The sequence below is a fragment of the Neophocaena asiaeorientalis genome, unplaced genomic scaffold (assembly GCF_003031525.2).
Source record: "Neophocaena asiaeorientalis asiaeorientalis breed wild unplaced genomic scaffold, Neophocaena_asiaeorientalis_V1.1 scaffold104, whole genome shotgun sequence".
Lineage (NCBI taxonomy): Eukaryota > Metazoa > Chordata > Mammalia > Artiodactyla > Phocoenidae > Neophocaena > Neophocaena asiaeorientalis.
In genome coordinates this window covers 2462908-2482507 of record NW_020175679.1, presented here as the reverse complement: position 1 = coordinate 2482507, position 19600 = coordinate 2462908, and the positions used below count along the sequence as shown (strand labels likewise).

The 19600-nt window shown below is 55.1% G+C and overlaps 1 protein-coding gene across 1 annotated transcript in view; it reads left to right on the top strand.

The window, feature by feature from the left end:
- Positions 1–19600, top strand: part of AHRR (aryl hydrocarbon receptor repressor) — a 75105-nt gene that overhangs the window by 11247 nt on the left and 44258 nt on the right. Inside the window, exon 3 of the mRNA XM_024731950.1 lies at positions 4837–5018. Coding sequence (XP_024587718.1) covers positions 4837–5018 — 182 coding nt within the window. The remainder of the gene's footprint in view (positions 1–4836; positions 5019–19600) is intronic.

The following is a 19600-nucleotide window of genomic DNA, read 5'->3' as shown; positions in this document are numbered from 1 at the left end:
TTTACTTTGTGTCACAATTGGAAAGATCTCCCCTGCTTCAAGTTTATGAGAATTTTCCCAGGATTTCTTCTAAATTTCTTGGATTCCTTAATATATATTTTTAAATTTTGAGCACTTGGAATTTTTCCTGGTGTAAGGTGTGGGGTCTGAATCTCTCTCTTTTCCCCTGTGGCCACTGGTTGTTCCTAATACTTCTATTCGATAATCAGTGTTTTCCTCACCGATCTGTAGTGGCATTGAGCACTTAGACTTGTGATTTGAGGGGCAGTGAAAGACAGTGGAGTAACCTGAACACACTCCCCTGGCTGTGCCTGCGGACCCTCTGGGGGACGTGGCCATGCCGGCTTGTCCGAGTGCCAGCGTCTGTGTATCGCAAAGGCCAGAGGAGCTGCCGGCGGTGTGCACATGTGCAGGTGCCCGGGCCCACGGCCCCGCTGCAGTACTGCCCCCTCGCCTCGCCGAGGGCTGTGGACTGTGGTCTGGCCCCATCCTCCGTGGATAGGCCGTGAAAGCCGTGAGCCTGTGTTGCCTGAACCGGGAGGTGGAACCTGCTAGAACCCCAGGGTAGAACCTGCCCCCTGCCAGGCCCTCAGGGCTGGACCTGCGCTGGAGGGAGCAGGGCTGGGGTGTGACGCAGCGGCGGGTCCCTGCACCGCGGATGGGCACCTTGAGCTCGGAGGTGTGTGAGCAGCGGGGCTCCTCCCTCATTTGCATGTTTGGTCTTGATTGGCTGTGACTGAAGCACGCAGAGCTGCTGTAGCAGCCACTGTATTTCCTTTTCTGTGAACTGTCTGTGTTGACAACTTTTGATAACTTTTCTATTGTACACAGTCTGATTGGTTCTGAGATGTGTAATCACCCGAGAAACATTGCCGAAGCCAAGGTCACAGACGCTCCCATCACGTCCGAAGGTTCCCTGTGCCCTTGTCACTCCTCCGGTAGCCTCGTCCCAGGCGACCTTGCCTGCACTCTTGTCCGGTAGGCTGGTTCGCATTTCCTGGAATTTTCTATAAATGGGATCCTACACCTTGTGGGGCTTCTCTCCCTTGTCGAGATGATGTCGGTTCCTCTGTGGTTTGTGTGCCGGGTGTGTCCTTCTTACGCTGAGTGGTGCCCGTCGTGTGGATGAACCACGTGTGTTTGTTCATCTCAGGTGGACATTTGGGTGGTTCCCAGGTTGGGGTATCACGAATAAAGCTGCTGTGAATGTTTACGTACGGGTCTTTGCATGTAAGGTTTTCATTTCTCTTGGGTAAACACCTAGGAGTGGGATTGTGGGTCACATATACAGCAGAGGAGGGTTTGACTTTTTAAGAAACCACCAGACCATTTTCCAAAGCAGCTGCACCGTTTACATTCCTGGCCACTGAGCGTGTGATTCCTCTACTTTCTCAGCGATGCCTGGGGTGTCAGTCTTGGTTTCAGCCACTCTGATGGGTTGTGGTGGTAGCTCACCATGGTTTTAATTTGTGTTTCCCTAGTGGCTAATGGTGTTGATATCCTTTCATGTGCTTATTTGCCGTCCATACAGCTTCTTCGGTGAAGAGTTTTCTAAATAATTTGCCTATCTTCTTATTGGGCTGTTTGTCTTCTTGTTGAATTGTAAAACTTCTTTACATATTCTGGATACAGGCTCTTTTTGTGAATATTTTTGACCAATCAATGCCTCCCCTTTTCATTTTCTTAATGGTGATTTTCAAAGACAATTAAAAATTTTTGAAAAAAATCAATTTATCATTTTTTTCTTTCACAAGTTTTTTATTTTGGTGTGTGTCCTAAGAGTCCCAGGACTACTCTGAGGTCTCAAAGATTTTCTCGCGTATTTTCTTGTAAAATTTCATGGTACGTTTTAGACTTAGGTCTATGATCTATTTTGAGCTAATTTCAGGTATTGTGTGAGGTAAGGGCTGATGTTTACTTGTTTTCATGGATGTCCAGTTGATTAGCACCATTTATTGAAAAGACTTTCTTTCCCTGTTGAATTGCCTCAGTATCTGTGTCAAATGAATTGACCAAAAATATGTGAGTCTGTTTCTCGGCCCTCTATTCTGTTCCACTGATCTATGTTTCCATCGTTTCTCTAATACCAAACCATTTGGAACATTGCAGCTTCAGAGAGGCTTAGAGTCAGTTAGGCAAGTCCTCCACCTTTGCCCTCTAATTGGCTATTCTCTGTCCTCTGCATGTCCATGTAAAGTCCAGACTCCTTGTCATTTCTGTAAAAAGTCCTGCTGGAATTTCAGTTGAGGCTCCATTGAGTCCACGGATCAGTTTGGGGTAGTAACACAGTCCTAACAGTATTGAGTCTACAGTCCTGTACATGGTGTGTCTTTCTGTTTGTTTATGTCTCTTGAAGTTTCTCTCTGCACTATTTTATAGTCTCCGTTCAGGCGTCTGGAATGTCTTCTGTTGGGGTCGTCCCAGGTGTTCTATGTTTTGGCTCCCTTTGTAACCCTCGTGCCAGCGAGTGGCCAGGCGCCTCCCGTGCTGCTGGTCCCTTGTCCCCTCACCTCCTGCCGCGTCTCCACCCTGGGGAGTTGGAGCTTCCTCCCTGTGGCCCTGGGCTTAAGCCAGAGGCCAGCTCAGGGGAGCATTTCCCTCCACGTGGCCCCTCTCACCCACCTGGCGGGAGCAGGGAGGTTCTGCTCTGGCGCCTGGAGCTGGAGGGGGGCTGCGTGGAGGGGCAGCCAGGTGGTCTGAGAAAGCTGGAAGGACTAGAGCTTTTCCAGCACCTGTTTCTTCAGTTGCGAGTGTCCCCCTAGTTGCCCCTCGGGGGTGCGGGCTGGGGACAGTCACAGCTCGTCCCATCCCAGGCACGCGTGGGCTGGGAGGGGCGACTGCTCCCCACAGGTCTACCCGGAGGTGAGATTTGAGCCGGGCCACCCTCTCCCCTTCTCTGGCCCCCACACCTGCCCTCAGTGCTACCTTGTTTTCTGGGGCGGCTTCGAGTGTCTTTCACTCCTGGGTGGGCCTCTCCTCTGGCCGTCAAGTGCCATTCCACACGGGGTCTGTTCAGTCTCCCCAGGCCTCCTGACCCTTTAAATTTTGGCTAGTAGCATGAGTAATGTTGGTGTAGGTGCCTCACTGAGGGGAAAAAAATAAAAAAGAAACAGCAGAGAGCGGCAAGATAACCAGAGAATGGGAGAAAATAATTGCAAATTGTATGTCTGTTAAGGATCTAGAATCCTGAATATATAAAGATTTCCTACAACTCAAGAACAGAAGAGCAAACACCCCAATTCGAAAATGGGCAAAGGACTTGAGTAGACATTTCTCCAAAGAAGATAACGAGATAGCCGACAAACGCGTGAAAAGACGCTTGACTTTACTGGTCATTAAGGAAATGCCAATCAAACCACAATGAGATACTGCCTTACACCCACGAGAATGGCTCTTATTTTAAAAAAGGAGAAGAGCAAGTGCTGGCGAGGCTGTGGAGTGTGGCTGGGGGACGTGGCGGGGCACAGCCACTGTGGAGGACAGTCTGGCAGCCCCTCTCAAAGTTAAACCTAGAACCAACAGATTAAGCCGGTTGTTCCGCTCTTAGGCGTATACCCAAGAGAACTGAAAGCACGTGTTCAAGCAGAATCGTGGACTCGAAGTTCATGGCTGCAGGCTTTACAATACCCGTAAAGTGGGAGCGAGGCAAGCGCCGTGGACTGGTGAACAGATGAGCAGGTGCATCCATCCAGGCCGTGGAACACAGCGTGAAAAGGAGTGGAGCTCCACCCGGGCTGTGCCGTGGGTGAACCTTGACGCCCGATGGCCGGTGAAGGAGGCCAGGCGCGCAAAGTCTGGTTCCGTTTACACAAAGTGTCTAGAACGGGCAGACCTGGGGAGACAGAAAGCGATTGTGGCCGCCGGGGGCTGAGAGGCGGGGAAGATGAGAGAAACTGCTTAGTGGCGCGGGCGGGGGGTGACTTGGGGGTGAAGAAAATGTTTTGGAGCTTGATATAGGTTGACAGCACTGTGAATGTAGTAAATGCCAAAACTTTAAAGCAGCTTTATGTTATGTGAATTGCATCTCCATTAAAAGAAAGAAGCCGCTTCTGGGATTGGAGCTGCAGCTCTTGTGTGGTTTTGTGTGGCCTCGGTGCCGACAGCATGGGTGGGGGGTGAGCCCCGGGGCTTCTGACAGAAAGGATGGCGTAAGGCAGCTTTCCACGTTCGTACGAGTGAAAACACGGTAGAGGAATAGGAACTTCCGGACAAAAGAGTCCCGAGCCCCTAAGAGCGGCAGGGAGGGGCAGGCCTGGGGCAGCGGCCCCTCCCCAGCCGTCCTGGCTTTGCTTTCTAGGAAGGTGGGGGCGGGGCGGGAGAGGGCACCGTCGTCCCGGGGTTGAGAGGGCCCAGGAGCAGGGTGGCGGTGGGCGGGGAATGAGGGGCGGGCGGGACAGCGCTGCGGTGTCCGGGCCGCCTCCATCATCTTCACCTCAGAACCTTTCAGCCCTGCTGTGTAGTGGGAAACTGAGGCCCGGAGGGGCCGCTTACACCTGGACTGAGGGCCCTAGAGGAACACCGAGAGAGGTGAGCGGTGCGGCCAGAGCCGGTGTCCTTCTGCCTTGTCGGGGGAGTTAGCACAGAGAGGCCAGGAAGCGTGCTGGGGTCACACAGCTCTCCTGCTGCCCGCTCCGTGTCTCTCTGTGCTTCCTCCCACTACTGTGGGCCAGTGGCTGGCACGGTTGGCGTGGCCGACGGTTTAGTTCGCGCATCTTCGGGGATGGGCGCGTTTTCGTCTGGCAGCTGCATTTTGAAGCTGACGGCTCCTCCTCAGGTCACCGCCTGGGACGGCTTTCAGCCTGGGACTCCCAGTCTGACAGTGATCTTTCCCCACAGGAGGCCCGCCGTGGGCGCTGAGAAGTCGAACCCTTCCAAGAGACACCGGGATCGCCTCAACGCCGAGCTGGACCGCCTAGCCGGCCTGCTGCCACTGCCCCCCGACATCATCTCTAAGCTGGACAAGCTTTCGGTCCTGCGCCTCAGTGTCAGTTACCTCCGGGTGAAGAGCTTCTTCCAAGGTAGGACTCTCACCTGTGCCCACCTGGACCTCACCTGGGTCCCACCCGGCTTTGCTGGGATCGGCCGGTTGGCGCCTCTCAGCCTGGGGAACCATTTAGAGGCGGAGCGCTGAATGCAGACCGACACGAGTGGCCCTGGGGAAAGGGGCTGGGGCCAGACCTCACCCTGCTTGGCCTCACCTGCCCCAGGGCCCTGGGGACGCTGGGAGCTCTGGCCAGGCACCGGCGCCTCTCTGCACGGGGGTGCCTGGTGTGTCGGACCCTTGCAGTAGCTCTGGGTACTTGCCCACATCCGGTGCCCCAGGCCAAGCCTTACTCTGCATGTGGCCTGGCTGAGCTCCTGAGGAAGAAATGTGGTTGTCACCACTCTGCTTCAGACCTAGGACTGCTGCCATCACCCCTCAGTTACGTCTGAGCTTCTTACACAATCCTGAATTTGTTATATGTCTTTGGGAGCAGGTAGGATAAGTGTTGAAGGTGGGCAGGCGTGGACGGTAGCCGGTGGTAGGCACTGAGGCAGACTGCTGGGTCCATGCTCTGTCTCAAGGCATTGGGACAGCCTCCCGCGGCCGAAACCCACCTTGGGGTGTGGTGAGCGTGGCCAGCTGGTGAGGCTGCAGCCCTGCAACCACGGGCACCCGGGCCCGTGCCGCTGCCCGGCCCTGCTGCTGGGCCCGGGAGGCCGTGTGACTCCGACGTGTCTGAGGTGTGACAGCCTCTGCGCCTTCCTGGCTTTCTCGGCCCTGGGAGAGGGAGGGCAGCTTTCCTAAGGACTCAGCCTGCCTTCCACCCTGACCCTCCAGGGACCGCCAGCAGCTCTACCCGCTGTGCTCTCCAGCTGGGCCAGCGCCAACCAGCCCCTCCAAAGGGCCCCCCTTGGCCTTCACTTCCTCTCACGGAGCAGGAAGCCTAGACCCTCCTGCCGCTGCTGGCCTCTGAGAGCACCCTCTGTGTGAGAGCTCTGCACAGGGGCCTGACTCCGCGGGACCCCGGGCCCCTCAGCTGTGTCCTGCTCTGCGCTGGGGCCTGGGCCCTCGTTGGTAGTGTGTGTCAAGCTGTCCTGAGTGTGTCAAGCTGTCCCTCGTGGAAAGCTGTTCTGCCCCCCGGGGAGGGCCCAGTTCACAGGGCTCTGTGTCTGCACAGCCGGGCTTGGTCCCTGCTCCCTGTGACACCTGCCTGTGTCCATCCCCCCACAGGTTCGTGGGCTGAGCTTTGACAGCCTGGCCTGGGGTTCACCCAGGGCTCAGCCCAGGTCCGTCCCCCTAGTAAATCGTGCTCTTTTACTGGGTGTCCGTCACCCAGACCCCCCATGGCTGGAGGCCCAAGCTCATGAAACATTTCTGGAAAAGTAGGTTTGGAAGACGACAGAGAATGGTGGGTACCACGGGGGGAGGAATGCGGGGTGTCACCAGGAGGGTTGCACAGGCTGGTGGGCTTCCAGGAGGAGGTGAGGGGTGGGTGTGATCTGCAGGCCACACAGAGGCAGCCCCCTGAAGGAGCCGTCTAAGGGACCCTTGCTGCTGCATTCCTGCATCTGGGGTGGGGCCTCCTCGGCACCCCAGCCTCCCCAGCTGTGGTATGGGCCCCCTCCCTGAGACAGAAGGGTTTTCTCTTCCTCCCCCAGTGGCACTGGGACCTCATCAGGCCCCCGGTGCTGGGGCTTAGCGCCCTCCCCCCTGCCAGCCCCCTTTTCCCTGTGGGCGGCTGCGAGGCCCCTGCAGACCCCGTCTCCCAACCTCTGCAGCCTCCGGTGGTCCTGCATATCCCACTGGCCCACATTCAGGACTGGGCCTGAATTTTTTCTGAGCCCTTCTCGTTCCCACGGTGTCCTGTCCCTCCCCGAAAGCGCCTGTATTTCCCTGGATTTCGGGTTACCGTTGCCCCGGGACTTGGCTCTCCGATGGGCTCAGGAAAACGGGGAAGTTCGCGGATTGTGCGGTGCTTTGTGCGTGGTGGGCAGCTGCTCTTCCCAGCTCGTCTGTTCAGAGTGGAAGTTGAAAGCGACAGCCCCTAAAGTGGCTTTGAATTATACTACTTTAAAATTAAAAATCAATACCACCGGCCAGTGGCACCTCCCGAGTGGGCTCCAGGGCACGTAATTCCAGGTCAGCAGTGGGCTCACTGCTGGACGCCGTGTCCTCGGGGGCTTCAAGGAGACCAGGGGCTGTGACCAGCTTTCTGACTTGGGGTCAGGCCTTCAGGCCTCTCAGGCCCTCCTTGTGTCCCTCCGGGGGAGGGTCTCTGTCCTACAGGGGCCCTGCTGTGGGGACAATGGGGAGGACCCTGCACCTTGCCGAAGGAAGCCCTGCAGTGGGGACATCCGCAGACCCCGCCCGAGCCCCCACTGGAACTGACACAGAATCGTTAGCAGCATTTATCTCTGAGACGCGGTTACAGGAGTTTTGTTTTACTTTCCAGGTTTCCAAAGTCTTACTGAAATGCATCAGTTTTTTAGGTAGGGAAAACTCAAATGTGTAAAACAGCAAAGACAATCATTTCAGTACTGCTGTGGTCTTGGTGTGGAGTCCGGGGTCCTCATCCTGGAACCCAGGCCCTGCCGGTGCTGCCAGGTCACTGGTGCAGGTTGCTCAGGTGACTGCTGAAGCATCGCTGGCTTCCAAATAAGTGCAGGACATGCAAACACACACAGTCTAAAACGTGTGGTCGGCATGGAGCAGCCTGTGGGGCCCAGGGAGCCGGCTTTGGAAAACGTTGAAGGAGCAGTGGGAATTCCATCTCTTCAGGAGCCAACACCTCTGAAATCGGAAAAGTAGAGATTGCACGCCCAGGTTGGGGTACTGAGGGCTGTGCTCATGAAGCGGAGAGAGTTCCGTGAAGGGATGACAGGAGGTCTCTGGGTCAGCCCGGGAAGTGCTGGGGACTCACAGCCCAGCCTTTGGAAACTATCAGACCCTGGCTCCTGATGCCAGGTCTCCCCATGCAAGGGTCTCCATCCCCATGCTGGGGTCTCCATCCCCTTGCTGGGGTCTCCATCTCCCATGCTGGGGTCTCCATCTCCCATGCTGGGGTCTCCATCTCCCATGCTGGGGTCTCCATCCCCATACTGGGGTGTCAATCCCCATGCTAGGATCTCCATTTCCCATGCTGGCGTCTCCATCTCCATACTGGGGTCTCCATCTCCATACTGGGGTCTCCATCCCCATGGTGGGGTCTCCATGTCCATACGGGGGTCTCCATCCCCTTGCTGGGGTCTCCATCCCCATGCTGGGGTCTCCATCTCCCATGCTGGGGTCTCCATCCCCATACTGGGGTGTCAATCCCCATGCTAGGATCTCCATTTCCCATACTGGGGTCTCCATCTCCCATTCTGGGGTCTCCATCTCCCATACTAGGGTCTCCATCTCCATACTGGGGTGTCAATCCCCATGCTAGGATCTCCATTTCCCATACTGGGGTCTCCATCTCCCATTCTGGGGTCTCCATCTCCCATACTAGGGTCTCCATCTCCATACTGGGGTGTCAATCCCCATGCTAGGATCTCCATTTCCCATACTGGGGTCTCCATCTCCCATTCTGGGGTCTCCATCTCCCATACTAGGGTCTCCATCTCCATACTGGGGTGTCAATCCCCATGCTAGGATCTCCATTTCCCATACTGGGGTCTCCATCTCCCATTCTGGGGTCTCCATCTCCCATACTGGGGTCTCCATCTCCATACTGGGTTTCCCATCTCCCTACTGGGGTCTCTATTTCCCATACTGGGGGCCCCATTCCTATTCTGGGGTCCCCATCACCATGCCTGGGTCTCCATCTCCATACTGGGGTCTCCATCTCCATACTGGGGTCTCCATCCCCATGCTGGGACCTCCATCTCCATACTGGGATGTCAATCCCCATGCTAGGATCTCCATTTCCCATGCTGGGGTCTCCATCTCCATACTGGGGTCTCCATCTCCATGCTGGGGTCTCCATCCCCATGCTGGGGTCTCCATCTCCATGCTGGGGGCTCCATCTCCATGCTGGGGTCTCCATCTCCCATGCTGGGGTCTCCATCTCCATGCTGGGGGCTCCATCTCCATGCTGGGGTCTCCATCTCCCATGCTGGGGTCTCCATCTCCTATACTGGGTCTCCGTCTCCATACTAGGGTCTCCGTCTCCCATACTGGGGTCTCCATCTCCCATGCTGGGGTCTCCATCTCCCATTCTGGGGTCTCCATCTCCACACTGGGTCTCCATCTCCACACTGGGTCTCCATCTCCACACTGGGTCTCCATCTCCACACTGGGGTCTCCATCTCCACGCCGGGTCTCCATCTCCACGCCGGGTCTCCATCTCAATGCTGGGGTCTCCATGTCCATACGGGGGTCTCCATCTCCATGCTGGGGTCTCCATGTCCATATGGGGGTCTCCATTTCCATGCTGGGGTCTCCATCTCCATGCTGGGTCTCCATCTCCACGCTGGGTCTCCATCTCCATGCTGGGATCTCCATATCCATACTGGGGTCTCCATCTCCCATTCTGGGGTCTCCATCTCCATATTGGGGTCTCCATCTCCCATTCTGGGGTCTCCATCTCCACACTGGGTCTCCATCTCCATACTGGGGTCTCTATCTCCCATTCTGGGGTCTCCATCTCCACAATGGGTCTCCATCTCCCATTCTGGGGTCTCCATCTCCACACTGGGTCTCCATCTCCACGCTGGGTCTCCATCTCCACACTGGGTCTCCGTCTCCATCTCCATGCTGGGGTCTCCATCTCCCATACTGGGGTCTCTGTCTCCCATGCTGGGGTCTCCATCTCCCATGCTGGGGTCTCCATCTCCCATGCTGGGGTCTCCATCTCCACACTGGGTCTCCATCTCCACGCTGGGTCTCCATCTCCATGCTGGGTCTCCATCTCCACACTGGGTCTCCATTTCCATGCTGGGGTCTCCATCTCCATACTAGGTCTCCATGTCCATACGGGGGTCTCGATCTCCATTCTGGGGTCTCCATCTCCATGCTGGGGTCTCCATCTCCACGCTGGGTCTCCATCTCCACACTGGGTCTCCATCTCCATCTCCATGCTGGGGTCTCCATCTCCATACTAGGTCTCCATGTCCATACAGGGGTCTCCATCTCCATGCTGGGGTCTCCATGTCCATACGGGGGTCTCCATCTCCATGCTGGGGTCTCCATGTCCATATGGGGGTCTCCATTTCCATGCTGGGGTCTCCATCTCCATGCTGGGTCTCCATCTCCATGCTGCGGTCTCAATCTCCACGCTGGGTCTCCATCTCCATGCTGGGGTGTCCATCTCCATACGGGGTCTCCCATCTCCATGCTGGGGTTTCCATCCCTGTGCCTGGGGTTCCCCATGCCCTGGGCTTGCACAGTGACCTGTTGGACAGCTTAGGCCAGCTCTGGAGCTGCCCAGGTGGGGCTTCAGTTCACCTTCCTCCCCCAGAAGCATCCAGCTGCATGTGGGACATTAGTAGGGACTGGTCTCTTCCTCTCTGGTCACTTCCTCAGGTCCAGCTGTGCCCAGCCACACCAGGGTTGGTGATCTTGGAAAGGCTTCAGTTTTGCTGTTTCCAGGAGTTCAGGCATCTGTCCAGGTGTCCACCTGAACCCATGGTTCTTCTTGACCAGGAGCAGAGTGCTTTTCCCACATTACGGCCGATCCCACCCCCTCCCCTGAGGCAGGGGGTTGCCTGTCAGGTCTGCTGAGCCCTCGAGCTGCAGGTCACAGTGGGGTGAGCTCATGAACTTGGTTTCTCCATCACACCTTTCTCCCAAGGCTTCCCAAGTTTGTAATCCCCCTCAAGCTCTACATGTTAGGGGAAATTCTAAATATTTTCCTGAATTCATTTCCTCTGCATAGTTAGAAAAAAGTCAAGCTATAAAAATTGGATCTTAATCTGTGCTTCCTGACTCAGAAACGGATAAACTAATTTCATTAAAGCTTCCATAAAAAGTCACCTTCAGGAAGGACATGAACTGGAAAGTTCCAACCTCCCAGGGCAATAATGCCCTGAAAATTTGCTCGTAATGTTTGTGTTGGTGTTGACTTTCATGAATTTTTAAAAGGCAGTGGGCTTATTTAATTAATTTATTTGGTTTTTGCATAGACTGAGGGCTGGCGCTTCTAAGTTACAAACCGTCTGCTTGTGCCAAAGAGAGGGATTTTCCATTCTTGCAGATTTCACCGTTCGAAAGAGGGGAAATTGGGGGTCGATAAAAGAAAAGGGAGGGAGGGTGGGTGAGTGGAGAGCAGGAAGGACACTGAGGGGGGCCAGAGATGGGTTCCTTCCAGGACATGTGGCCCAGGATGTGAGGTCCCAGCAGCGGTCTGCACCATGGTGTCGGCCCAGCTGGGAGACTCGCCGGGTCTGGGGTTCAAGCGCCCAGAGTGGGGACCAGCGTGGAGATGACCAAGGGCCTGCGGTTCACCCAGGCCTGTCGCGTGGCCTGCAGGCAGGATTGTCGGGGGGATCAACAGAGGGAGGGGACAGCCTCAGCAGGCAAGAAGGGAAGGAAGAGCACGATTCCAGCTTCCCATGAAAATCTGGAGATTTCCACACTGAAAGGCTGCCGCCTCCCCTTCACTGTGCACCCTGGCCTGGATCTGGGCCTCTGTCCACTTGCGCCCTCTGTGATGGGGTCGATCCTGGCCCCTGGCTCACCTGGGCTGGGCGGGTCTGCTTCACCCCCACCCAGTGCGGAGGTCCAGAAGCCCTCACGTCATGAGATGTGTCCGGGACCCCACACAGGATGCAGTGCTCCTTAGCAGGTCAGAGGTGAAATGCTCCTTGAGACTTAGCGATCCTGTAACCCAGGAATGAAGTGTATGCAGCCATTGAGCTAAATTGTACCGGTTTTCAGCTTTCACTGAAGAGGTATCCTCCCCTGATGAGCCCTGCCACGGACAGAATGTCTGCATCCCCCACAAAGGCATATGTTGAGCCCTAGGCCGTGTTGGAGATGGGGCCTCAGAGGAGGTCATTAGGGTAGGAAGTGGTCACGAGGTGGGGCCCTGATCCCAGAGGGTTAGCGTCCGCATAAGAGGAGGCACCAGAGGGCCCTTTCCTCTTCTGTCCCCTGCGGCCGAGGCCTTATGGGACAGAGTGAGGAGGTGGCCGTCTGTAAGCAGAAGAGCCCTCTCTGGAAGCTGAGCTTGGGCTCCTGGCCTCAGAGCTGTGAAGAAGTAAGGCTCTGCTGAGTGTGGGCTTTTGTCAAAGTGGCCGAGGCACCTGTGATGATGTGATGGGGAGGGAGGTTTGGGACCTGATTTTTCTCTCTTCACGTGGAGTGTTTGGTGGATTCCTTCCCGCCAGGGATTGGATTTGGGTCATCACTGCGTTTACTTTCCAGCCCTTCAGCTGCCAGAGCCCCGTTCCATCACTGACACTTTCTGGAAGACAGCCTCCCTGGGGCATTTCCAGCAAAGATACACTTGTCTTGGGTTGTGTCAGGGCCTTCAGGGGAGGGAGCTGGCCCTGCTGTGTGCACACCCGCCTCTTACCCTAGACCCCAGGCAGGCCCCTGCAGAGCCATCCTGCAGAAAGTTCACCCTGGATCGTTTTGTGCTGGTTTTATTTCCCCCTTCATCTCTTAATTACCTCTGAAAGGTGAGTCTGGCCCAGCGGAGGGGCAGGCTCTTGGTTCATTCACTCATTCGTTCACTTTCTCCTGGTACCACGTGCCCCCCACCCCCGCCCCAGGACACAGAAAACAACTTTGAATTTTCTCTCGCTGCCCCTGGATGGACTGGGGGTGGCCCCAGACTTTCCTGGTCCCTTCTGGGTCATTTAGTGCCTTTCAGTCAAAACAGTTAAATGTCTAAAAGTATTTCAAGTGTGAGCCTTCTCCCTGCCTGCACAGAGGCTGCAGCAGGCAGGGGTGGGGGGCGCCTGGCGGTGAGGTCAGCTGCTCCTCCCTGAGGTCCTGCCTCATGGGGAGCCATGGTTTCCGGCCCTTCCAGGTTGGAGTAGCAGCAGGAAGAAGAGCTGAAGATTGGCAGAGCTCCTGCCTGACCGGCACTGCCCTGGCACACAAGGCTGGGTGGTCTTGGTGTTTTCCTGGCTTCTGAGGACCATGGACCTGGGGATCTGTTTGCCTCGGTGGCCAACATGGGCGACCCATCCTCTCCAGCTGGTTCTTTGTGTTTCCTTCCTTAGCCTGGGTGTCAGATGGTCTGAAGTCTCTTCTCATGTCTCCAGGCACCCTCCTGGGAGGAGCTGAGATACCCTAGGCCAGTGCTTGGACATTGTGGCCCCACCTGCTCCCCGGGAAACGTACATCTTTGACCTGCTGGTGGGGACGTGGTACTTCTCACTTTCAGTCCAACCTCCTTTGGATTTCTTGAGTGTAGAGAGACCCCAGCCCCACTAGCCCATGGAGGCATGTGGCAGGCCCTCACAGGGCCATCATGAAGCCCCTCTCACTGGGCATCAGGCGAGGAGAGAGCCCCCACCCATCTCCTGGTGCAGGTGGGGGTGTGGGATGAACAGCACAGCCCTCCAACGAGGCCCTTCTCCCAGCTTCAAACATCTCTCACCTCTGACATCTTTGCAGCCTTGCCGAGGTCACCTGGGATCTCACTTTGGGACCCAGGTATAGTTGGCATATGTATAGTTGTGGGGCCTTGGCCCAAATTCAGACTTAAAAGTTTCACATTAAAAACCAGTTATAGGGCTTCCCTGGTGGCGCAGTGGTTGAGAGTCCGCCTGCCGATGCAGGGGACATGGGTTCGTGCCCCGGTCCGGGAAGATCCCACATGCCGCGGAGCGGCTGGGCCCATGAGCCATGGCCGCTGAGCCTGCGCGTCCGGAGCCTGTGCTCCGCAACGGGAGAGGCCACAACAGTGAGAGGCCCGCGTACCACAAAAAAAAAAAAAAAAAATTTAAAGGATGCACTTCATGCAGAAGGAAAGGAAGGTTAGGGCTTTGAGAAGGAATGGATAAGAAGGTGGTGACTATATGTATCAATCAAAGCAAACACTGATGTATAAAATAGTAGTAATGGTGTATTGTAAGAACAAAAAAAGAGAGAAGTAAATCCCTAGCTGTGATAGCATATAAATCTGGAGCAGAAGATTTGAGTTAAAGATTTCAACAGTTCTTGTATTAATTAACTTTGGAGGTTGATTAACTAATTCATAATAAAATTTCCAGGATAACCATCAAGATGACAGAAAGGTATAATTTTCAGACTAATGGAGAGAGAAGAGTGGAATGAGAAAATATAAACAGTCAAAAGAAAAAAGACAAGAAGGGAGAAAAAAGAAACGTGAAGGAGTGGAACAAATAGCATAAAATTCCAAATGTGTCACTAGTTACAGTAAATGTAAATGGACTAAACATGCCAACTAACAGATAAGGATTACTAAAGTGATTTACTATATCTGTTTACAAAAGGCACAGAAAGGGTGAAAGTAAAAGGATGGAAAAGGATATATTGGAAACTGAAATAAATCTGATGAAGTTATATTAATATCAAAAAATTGATTTGTGGATGAAAAACTACTGGAGATCATGAGAGTATAATTTAATAATCATTTAGTAATGATAAAACATTTTATTTCATCAAGCAAATAAAATTATTTTAAATTTGTGTGCCTTTAATAACATAATCTCAAAAATATAAAACAGATATTGATAGAACTACAAGGAAAAATACATGAATTCATCATCAGAGAGAAAGATTTTAGATAGTTCTCTCAGTACTTAACAGAGCAAATAAATAAAAATCAGTAATGATTATAGAAGATTTGAACAATGCAAAAAAGGGTTAATCTCATGGACATTACATAACACTATACTCTGAAACTCAGAACTCAACATCTTTTCAAACCTAATGGAACTTGTAAATATATTGAAAACATTGGTCAATAAAGCAAGTCACAATAAATTTCAAAAGACAAAACCATGAAGAATGCATGGTGAGCCCTTAAGGCAGTTAAGCTGGAAATCCATAAAAAAGAAGACTTGAAAACCCTGATATATTTGGAAATAAAAATATTTATAAATAAAATAGATCAAAGAAGAAAGCATGATGGAACTGAGAAAATATTTATAAATCAAAATGCGTGGGATGCAGTTAATGTAATTCTTAGAAATAAATAACCTTGAGTGTTTATATGTAAAAGAAGGAGGGCTGAAATTAATGAGCTAAGCGTTCAGTTTTGTAGTTTTGATAAAGAAGAGTAAAATAAACAAAAGGAGAGTCAAAGAAAGGAAATAATAAAGGGGAAGATATTCGTGAAATAGAAAGGAAACATACAATAGAGTTCCTTTAAAATGAAAAAAACTGCAAAGATCTGGTGAGACTGATCCAGGGAAAATAGCAAACAGTATTAGGAATGTAAAAGGAACACAATTATAGATGTTGCAGATATTTAAAAGATGGGTTGAGGTTGTCATGAACAAATTTATGCCAATAAATTTGAAAACATAATAAATGCCTAGAAATATAGCTTACTAAAATTGACTCAAGAAGAAATAGAAAACCCGAATAGTCACATGACCATTTGAATCCGTGGTTAAAATCTTCCCACAGAGAAAATCTAGGCCCAGATAGAATTAAAGCAATTTCTGTCAAATATTAAAGGAAAAATAAGTCCACTCTGTACTGAATCCTGTGGTGTAGAATTGGAACTGGAGGTATCGGTGTGAACTCACATTATGCACACACATGTGTGTGTGTGTGTGTGTGTGTGTGTTCTAGCTCTGTCTGCTGAAAGGGCCACACCAGTAGCCGAGAGCTACAACTTACATTCAGATCTTGGTTTCCAGACATGGTTCACCATTAAAAGGAGGTTTTCTGGCCTCCGTCTAGAGTTGGAGCAGAGAAAGGACTAGATGAACTTAGAATGTCCGTGCTGGACAGCAGGCCGTGCTCGGAGCGTGAGGAGACCTGCCCTGGGACACAAGCCACCCTAAAGGGGCTCCCTGGCCAGGTCTGGGACAGTTTTCAGCGTTAAAATGAATAAGGATGGTGATGGATTATAATCCAGCGAATAAAATGGGATTCCATAAACCCACACTGATATAAATAAGTGAATGAATCAATAAATACCAAGAGAAAGTTCTTCCTAACAATACATCCATTCTACATGGATGACTGTAGAGAGAAGAGGTGAATTATAAAATCCCCAGTTGGTAACCATTGCAGGAATAATTCAGGCCAGAAACGTCAATGGACGCTAAGATTACTGGGTGAGCAGGTGGGGAACAGCCTGTGGGGACAAGTGTCTCGAGGGCGGGGAGGGGCTCCCCTGCGGCCCCCTCACAGCCCGGCCCGCTGGTCTCTCTCCTCTAGGCTTTGCTCAGAGTCACCCCCTCTGGAGGCCTCCTCCAGCCACACTGGGACGCTCAGTGCTCGCCTGTGTCCCCGGGCGGGGGCTGGAGACATGAATGACTGCGGGCAAGCGAGTGACCCGGCCATAGGAAAATCCACAAGCTGATGCAGGGTAATCCTGGCGTGGACTCGCTTGTTTTCTAAATGCGGCTCTGCGGGAAATGCGCACGTTTATTCACACTCCTGAGGTTTCTTCTCGCCCAAGTGAACTTGGGGCTTTGACTGGCAGTTGGAATCCCTCCTCTCCCGCAGCCTAACCGTGGGGTTTGGAAGGACGGGCACCCCTGCCCGTACCACCTGCTGGTGCCCCCTCCCCAGCCCGTCTCCCTCCGTGGTTAGATACGAGCTCCTGTGGCGCCTGCTGTTTTATTCCCACGTGCTTGCCGTCACCTTCCCCGTGCTGGGTGGGCGGACAGCTGGACGCGAGGGCACAGAGCCCGGCGAGCAAGTCCGTTCTTGGCAGCCCAGGTGCAGAAAACAGCCTGTCGAGAAGGAGACTGAGAGTAAGCAGCATCCCCTGGTGCAGCGCTTTCTTCCAGCCTGCGTGATGCACATGCGTCTTCCAAAGGCAAAACGAGTTTATCGTTGAGTTCTTGAAAAGCGAAGGGAGGACAGTTGGAATGTCTGAAAACTGAAGTGGTCCATTAATTTGAGGCCAGGATTGCAGCGGGCTGGGGAGCTCCACGCCCTCCATCTGGCCCCGTCCCGGACGCCAGGCCTGGTCACTGGTCTTCCCCGGCAGGTGCACTGCACTGCACGGGAGCCCCATGCGCGCCCGCTCATCACGGAGAAGAGCGGGTGTCGGGAGAGGTGAGCTGGGGCTCTTCGGGGTTCCTGTCAACCCCTGGACTCACGTGGCCTCTGGGCCCCGAGAGTTGTCGCCAGGGTCACCCAGAGTGGGGCCTAGCGGTGGGGGCAGTGGTGAGTGGAGCCGGTTAGCAGCCCGGCCTGTGAAGGTGGCTGGTCCCCCACGTCCTGGACCTCTGTCTCACGGGAGGGTGTGCCGGCCCCACAGGAGGTGTCAGGGGAGCCCGCCAGAAGGTCCTGCTCACCCAGCCCCCGCGCCTGCTCTCAGCCGCACGAAGGGGCCAGCCGGCCGCCAGGGACTTGCCCCGCCGGCTACCTGGCTCAGCTGCTGTGACAAATACACAGACCTTTACCTCTCACAGTCCCGGAGGCCTGAGGTCCGAGGTCAGGTGCCCCATGGTCGGGCTCTGGTGAGAACCGCTTCTGGGTTGTCCCACATGGCGGAAGGGGTGAGGGAGCTCCCTGGGGTCTCTTATGAGGACACTAATCCCATTCGTGGGGCTCCACCCTTGTGACCCAAAGGCCCCTCCGAACACCATCACCCTGGGGGGCCAGGAATCTGGGGACACAGGCATCCATCCACAGGCCTTGTGGAGGTTGGCGCTGAGTTGGACGCGGAACATCACGACATTTGCAGGGCACCCGCTGCCCCACCCCGCTCAGAGCTCCTCCGGTGTGTGTCCCTGCTGGATCCTCACGACAGCCCACACCCGTCTTACGGCAGCGCTGAGGCTCCCAGGACCCCTGCTCTGAGCCCGAGCTCCTCTGCTAAGCAGGCCTTTGAGGGGGTCTGGGCTGGAAGTGGGCAGAAGTGGGAGGCATGCCTGCTCCTTGGGGTCCCAGGAGCTCCAAGCTCACTGTTTCCCTCCACCCTGCCCTCTGGGCACAGCTTTGGGGAGAGCCGGGCAGAGCCGTGGTCATGCCAGCTGCCGCCAGAGGGACACGCGGACAAGCGTGGATGTCAGCCCTGAACTCGAGGGCCTGGGGCCCAGCGCGCTGCTGGACCAGGGCTGGAGCGGAAATGACCCAGGTGCCAAGGCCACGTGTGCTGTGCAGAGCCTAGGGTGCTCCCTCGATGCTGAGATAATGCCAGGTTTTACCAGGCATGTGTTCATTCAAAGCAGGGGCTGGGCTGTGGACGTGGACCTATCCACTCCAGGAGCTGCAGCTGGTCAGAATCGGGGTTCAGCCCATCTTCCCGTGGTGTCCCCAGCTTCTCTCTCAATCACCCTGGGTGGCAGAAGTCCTGTACCCCAATCCCCGGACTGCCCTACACGTCCCAAATTCAGCGTGCCCCACGATCTGGGCTCACCTGTCCTGTGCCCTGAGGAGCTGGCTGGCAGCAAAGTGGCTTCTGGGCATCACGCACCATCTAGGGGCAGAGATGGGGCGTCTTCTGGTTTCTCCTCCACCCCTCAGGGGCCAGACCCAGGCACAGGACCCCTGAGAAGCTGCTGGTGGGGGCGGGGTGTCCATGGCCCAGGGCTCGGCCCAGGGTGGTAACTGCCCTGAGTCTCCTCTGTGGGAAGGACTCGGAAGGAAGCGGGGTACCGGGTGGGGCCGGCGGGGTGCAGTCAGCCCCAGTCCGAGCCCCAAAGGGCAGTGGCCTTTCCATCCCCCCCTCCCCCTGCGGCTGTGTGTACAGCATATTCACAGGGACGCCCACTGTCTCCAGCACGATCCCTCACGTTCTCTCGGTTCCAAATGAGCCTTTTCAGGTATGCAAGAAATCAAGGAAGTGAGAGGAAGGCTGGTTCCGGTTGATTCTGCAGCCAGTTGGTGGACAGCCTGGACCAGGCAGTGAGAACCTCAAGTGCGGCTGAGCTCGGGCCTGAGTGGCGGAGGGGGCCAGGGCTCCAGGCGGAGCACCGGGTCCAGGCTGGGCTGCGCGAGCCCCTGGGAGCCCGTTCATCTCCGGAAGGGGCGGCCCTGGCTGGGCCTCCTGTCTGCCTCGAGACCCTGAGCTCTGTCTACCGACCAGAGGCGGCCCGGGCTCTGCCCTGCGGGAGGACGGCTTCCGTGGGGCCAGGGCTCTTGGCCGCTCTCACCTGCCACTGCCCCTCAGGCTAGGCTGGGCAGGAGGAGGGCCAGCTGCCCGCAGGGTGGGGCTGAAGGGACGCGGGTGCCACCGGGGTCCCGTCTCGTGGCTTGGCCCCCTTTCTGGGGACAGCGGCTCACCAGGGGCACGAGGCCCTTCGACGTGACAGGCCTCTCCGCCCCTGGCTGGACCGCAGGGGACGCCTGGAGCTCCGGGCCTCGGGGCACTGCTCCCCCACCCCGTCCCCAAACGTCCCTCTTCGCGGGGCCTAGGGGGCCACAGTGACTCCTTCTCTGCACGCGTTCACCAACTCTCCGTGGACCCTCGCCCCACACACCTGCTCCCTGCCGCCGTTTCTCCCCGGCCTGTTGCCAGGGGCGACCAGGAGCAGGCGGGGCGAGGCGTGGCGGCGGGCTTGCCCCTCGTCCCCAGGGAGA